General features: G+C 39.1%; 1 protein-coding gene across 1 annotated transcript; it reads left to right on the forward strand.

Moving 5' to 3' along the window:
- The first annotated feature begins 1,876 nt into the window (after positions 1–1,876).
- Positions 1,877–4,679, forward strand: LOC113777227 (putative late blight resistance protein homolog R1B-12). Its single transcript, XM_027322261.1, has 2 exons — positions 1,877–3,606; positions 4,004–4,679. Exons 1-2 carry the CDS (start codon positions 1,877–1,879, stop codon positions 4,677–4,679), a joined length of 2,406 nt encoding a protein of 801 aa, XP_027178062.1.
- The last annotated feature ends 1,409 nt before the right edge of the window (positions 4,680–6,088 follow it).

Here is a 6,088-nt window from a genome sequence, read left to right on the forward strand (position 1 = left end):
CATAAACTGAAATTATAAAAATGAAACTTATAGTCCAAAGCATTAAAACTTCTATTTATTGGAAAACACCATACCTGAAATCGAATTGTACTCGTATAGTTTTTACAAATTATTGTGTTTGGATAGCACATTTTTTCATAAATACTATTTTATATGTATCACAATTATAATTCCCAATTAACTTGTTGTGCAGTGGGGTCGTTCTGATGACATGATTGCTAAGAGCGTAGTCAATGCTGTACCATTCCAACAGTTGGACTAATGGATAACGCAGTGCAGTGGGGTCTTTTTTTCTTTCAATCATCCAAGAAGAATCCAATGACTATTTGTCATTTACTTTCTGGACACTAGCAATCAACGTACAGAAAAGAGGAGAGCACTTGTTTTTGAGGTTTTGCAGATCTTCTCGTCTCCTTTCATATTTGAGAACTGTTTTATCTCTTAAATTGAGATCGATACATTCCGGTTCCCTTGTTGATCTTCCTTTTATTAGATGGCCTCCACTAGTATCACTTGTATTTCTTCCACCTTGGATGATCTGCAAGCGCTGGAGAACGGTTATCCAGAATTTCCAAATTGGCCGCAGAAGTACCTGAGACGCAAGCTAAGACATCTGAGAACATTTCTTCTGTGTGCGAGAAAATACAGCAACGATGATGTGCAATTACCATTTGACAACAAAAAGAACCAGGCAAATAATCATCATGCAAGCCTAGAAGCTCTGGCAGTTCGGATTGGCGAAGCCATTCCCAAGTGGGCAAAGGAGATCCAATCTTCTTATCAGCCTTGGAAAGTGGTCCATCATTTAGAAAAAGACTTGGGATCCTTCGAACAAGAAATTTGCGAATGGTACGTCGTTTTCTTGGGTTCCTCGTCACGGCAGTCCAGTAATTCGGTCGTTCGAAAAGATGACCTTATGGAATTCATGGATTCTCTTCTGGAGAATCTAGTGAATTTTCGTCCAAAGAGTCGGCTGGCACATCAAGTTCGACTAATTAAAGCCCTTGAAGAGAAGCTGGCGTTCATGAAAAACTTCATCCGTTTTCTCACACTGCATGACGTTGAAAACACAGAATTGGGACCCTTGTTGGTTCACACTGAAGCTGTGGCTATCAATGCAGCAGGCCTCTCTTATAAGTTCCAGTTTAAGAAGGGTTTCGGATCTCCCGAGGATATCAAGGAAAGCATTTCGGAACTGCCGCAGAAGAGTTTTCCTGTTGAACCGCAAGTCCTTGAGACTTGTATGCAGGCCCTGATTGCTTCAAAATTATCAAGACAATCATACGGAGATACAGATGAGCACATATTGAGAGACTTCTACCATTCTCTCCTGTGTAATCTTTGGGAGATACTAAAGCATGGTACTTGTCCTGTGATTTTGCGTCAACTACAAATGTTTTACGAGGGGCTAGACTCCTTGAGAAACATTTTGAAGGAGAAGCCAAAGGAGTTCGATGAGAAAGTAAGAGATCCTACTCGAGTCGTGAAATGTTATGGAGGAGATTTTATTTCCCCACTCTCTCTGAATGCAATCAAAGACGCTATACAAGCATGGTTCGAAGTCTCGGCCGAGTCGTCACCGTCTCGGTCCCTACCGATACGATACCGTGACGAAACGATACCGAGATACTTGACTCGCCGAGAAATCGGTCGAGACGTCACCGCGACGGATTGACTCGGCCGAGTCACACCGAGTCACACCGAGTTATCCCGAGTCAAGACGAGAAATCGGTCGAGTTACACCGTGATGGATTGATTTGGCCATTTCTTTTGCTATTTTTTATTATTTTTGTTTAGTATACTTTTTTTATATTATTAATAATTTTTAGAATATTAAATACTTTAAAATTTGCGTCTCACCGAGACCACGACCGATATGCCGAAACCGATGTGGAACGTTCCGGGCCGCGACCGTGACCGCGACCACGACTTTGAACCATGCATACAAGCCAAGGATATGGATATCGTGTGTTCTGAGTTATTGGAAATAATTAAGCTCATCGATGCAGTAATCACAGAGAAGTGTCCAGAATCATCATCATTCACTTTTCCTACGACCAATGGACTGGGCTTTGTTGATTCCCTTCTAGAAAAGATGATGGATGTGACAAGTTCTGAGGCTGGCTCGATTGCTTTGATCGATCATCCAATTCAAAAAGTCCAGGAACAGCTTGTCTGTTTACGTTCTTTGCTGTGGAAAATTGTGGAGCTGCAAAATGAAGATGAGGAGGTCCAGGCAATTTGGAATCGTCTTGTTGGGGTGGCATACAGGACAGAGTTTCTTATTGACTCCTTAATAACTGGAAATATCTTAGATTCTTCTTCAATGTCCATTCATTCCATTTTAGAAGAAATGAACATCATTAAAGCTGCGGCCTTGAAGATTGGTGATAGCGAAAGACTTGGTGGAAAAGTTAAGGAAGTAACGAAGAGATTCAATCACATGCCACAAGAAGGAAGTAAGCCAATAGTCAATGATGTGGTGGTGGGATTCGAGGATGAGACGGCATCGATAATCAATGGACTCAGAAATGGATCACGCCAAGTGACAATTGTTTCCATTGTGGGTATGCCGGGATGCGGTAAGACAACTTTGGCTAGAAAAGTGTACAATGATTCTTCAGTGAAGTCCCATTTTTATGAGCGTGCTTGGTGTACTATTTCTCAAATATATCAAAAGAGAAATCTGTTGCTTCAAATTTTGACTTGTATTGAGTCCAAGCTTCCTGAGGATGTTTTTAAGATGGGTGAAGAAGATCTGGCTCTTCAAGTCAAAAGACGTTTGTTGAAAAACAGATATCTCATTGTTTTGGATGATGTATGGGACATTGATGCATGGAACGGATTGGAAGCCTCATTCCCTGATGATGGAAATGGAAGTAGAGTTATCTTGACAAGTCGGCTCCGTGGTGTTGCTCCGCAAGACAAACTCGACCATGAACCATATTCTCTTCGTCAACTCACTCCTAATGAGAGCTGGGATTTGCTAAAAGGGAAGTTATATCCTGGACAAGATTTGGCTCCTCCAGAACTATGTGAAATTCGACAGCAAGTCGTGGAAATGTGTCAAGGACTACCTCTTACGGTTGTCATTCTTGCCGGAATTCTCTCAAGGATGGACCGATATGGTTGGAAAGAAGCTGTGGAAGGTTTAAGTTCAAGGAATGTTTCTAGTACGGAACAATGTACCGCTACATTAGAGCTGAGTTACAAACATTTACCTGATACTTTGAAGGCATGTTTTCTTTATTTTGGAGCCTTTCCAGAAGACCATGAACACAATACCAAGAGGTTGATTTCTCTATGGGTCGCTGAAGGACTTGTTCAAAAAACTCAGCTCAAGAGATCAGAGGATGTGGCAAATGATTACCTGATGGAACTTATTAGCAGAAGCTTAGTCATAGTTTCGAAACCAAGATCCATTGATGGGGTCAAAGCTTGTCGCATTCACGATTTGTTATATGAGTTTTGTGTGACAAAAGCCAAAGAAGAAAAGCTTTTGCAGCGGGTACGTAGGTATGATGACTTATCTGCTTTCACTGTGCCATGCTACCTACGCCGCTTATGCATTATTGATTCTAATCCTGAGCACTTTGACAACTTGAGGTTATTTTCTCCTGCCATACGCAGTCTATTATTCTTAAGTAGTGGCATGGGCAACGAAGTATATTTTGATTTTAGGTTCATTTTTCACATCATCAAACTTGTTACAGTGTTAGATTTGAGCCAAATTGGTGTTAGATTTGAGCCAAATTGGACTCGACCCCTTTCCTAGAGAGTTAGAACTGCTTGTTCACTTGCGCTACTTGGCGATTCTAGGTCAAGGTAAACTCAATCTCCCACCATCAATATGCAATCTCCCGAATTTGGAAACTTTGATTTGGCGAAATTCTTCAAGTCATTGTTCAGTTTCACTACCAGATACCATATGGAACCTGAAGAAACTAAGGCATTTAGAACTAATTGATGAGGTCGATAAGTATTTTTGTTTTTTTTTCCCTAGCGACAATCTTGACAATTCGTCACAGTTGCGTGACTTAGATTTCTTGTCCTGTTTGTCTCTCGATCCTGAGGAAAACATCAGCAAACTGTTGAGAAAGTTTCCAAATATCCGCAAGCTGAGATGCTCTGTCAATCTCGAGCCAGATGTTGAATATCATGTAGCAATGGATTGTCTAAGTCAGTTGGAATCACTCAGTCTGAGTCGCGTCCTATACGGTTATCAGCAATTTCATATAGATTTCCAATTTCCTTTGAGCATTAAAAGGTTGACCCTGACTTATTTTGGCATGCCGTGGAGGAAAATGGCAGCAATTGGAAATCTGCCAAATCTTGAGGTGCTCAAATTACTCCGCCGATCATTTGAGGGGGAAATATGGGAAATGGAAGTAGAGAAGTTCCCTAATGTTCGCTTCCTGAAATTAGCTTCCTTGAACATTGTGAAGTGGACAGCCTCCTCCGAGTATGAGTACGAGGACCAGGACTATTTTCCTCGTCTCCAGAAGTTAGTGTTGGAAAGCTGTGATGCATTGCAGGAGATCCCTTCTTGTTTGGGAAATAGTTCAACTCTTGAAATAATTGAGGTGTCAAAATGTCCCAGCTGTACCAGTTCATTGGAGGAAATTCAGGAAGAGCAAAGAAGCAATGGATATACCGATCTGAAGATCCTTACCTCATAATGGACGATTGATCTTCTCAAGTAAGTTTTTTAAGTCCTTTACTTATGTACTGCTACGGGTTATGTGTATCTGTTTAGCATCAAGATCAAGTTGTTCTTTTTCTTAATAGTTTTTCTTTTTCTTTTTTGTAATTAGTACTGGAAAGCTGCAAGTTTTTGTAATTAGTTCTTGTTTGGAAAATCTATCAACTCTTGAAATAATTGAGGTGTCTAAATGTGCCAACCGTACCAGTTCAGTGGAGCAAATTCAGGAAGAGCAATTAAGCAGGGGAAATACACTGATCTGAAGATCCTTATTTCATGATGGATGATTGATCTTCATTCTACTTTTCTTTTTTAATCCTTTACTTCTGTACACATACTGGTTATGTTGTATCTGTTGAGCATCAATTAAGATCAAGTTGTTCTTGTTTTCTTTGCAAGTTTCTTGTTATTCCTGTGACCGAATCTTGTATTGGGACATATACTCTGTGGAAAGTAATTTTTCAATAGTAGTGCTGTGCTCGCACAACTGAGTTTGCAAATTTTCCAAGAACTTATATGTCTTTATTGGTTTGAACTTTGAATTACAATAATATTCTATTGGGAGATTTCCGGTAGTTAACAAAATAACTTTTGATACAAGCATATACCAAAATTGATACAAGCACATTCCAAAATTGATTGTTGTACAAAATGAAGGAAGAAACCCAAAAAAAAAAAATGTCTTAAAACCCTCCCTAGATTCTTTCTGTTAACTACTAGACTTTAGATTCGAACCTTGAATCTAACATCAAGGAGAAGCCAAGTTAAGAGAGTTAATTGTGCTAACTTCACTTGAGCATGGTCATAATCCTAAAAGCTCTCTTTATTGTTTTAGAAAGATTATGAAACTTTTTGTAAAGTTGTTTATTAAACGTTTTAAATTGTTCTAAAATTGATATCTTGAAAACTATTGTATAATTTTCAAAATACAAAAGGCCTCCCAAAATAGGTAACATTCAGGAAAAATGTAGAGGGCAAGGTAAAAGTGGAACATTTTTTAAGAGATTTTAGCATAATTTTTAGGGCCACCCCAACTTATATAGTTTAAGGGGAAATAATGGCATCAAAGATGGACCTGGAAGGGCTCCTCCAAGTCCAGATACTCCTATCCAAAGATTTAGATAATTCTCCTGTTCATCCTTAAAATTCTAAAAATTTTCAAAAAGCCCTTTAAATTTGAATATTTTGGAGGCGCAACTATATATTTTAGTTTGCCAAAAAATCTACTCATATTATCTCTACCTTACCCCTGTATACTTTTGTTGTGGTTCTACAAGCGAAACACATTACATGAGCGAGTAGCTAAAAGTGAATTTATAGTATCCAAAAACATAAAAAACAGTTTTAGGTGACCGAAAGAAAATAGTACATACATTCTCTCTCATG

This window comes from Coffea eugenioides, chromosome 7 (assembly GCF_003713205.1).
Source record: "Coffea eugenioides isolate CCC68of chromosome 7, Ceug_1.0, whole genome shotgun sequence".
NCBI lineage: Eukaryota > Viridiplantae > Streptophyta > Magnoliopsida > Gentianales > Rubiaceae > Coffea > Coffea eugenioides.

Bases quoted from the DNA above. Each gene is read 5' to 3' on its own strand.
- LOC113777227 (XM_027322261.1), top strand. From the start codon at position 1,877: ATGCCGAAACCGATGTGGAACGTTCCGGGCCGCGACCGTGACCGCGAC. The intron at 3,607-4,003 runs GTTATTTTCTCC...TTTTTTCCCTAG, and splicing joins GAGCACTTTGACAACTTGAG to CGACAATCTTGACAATTCGT.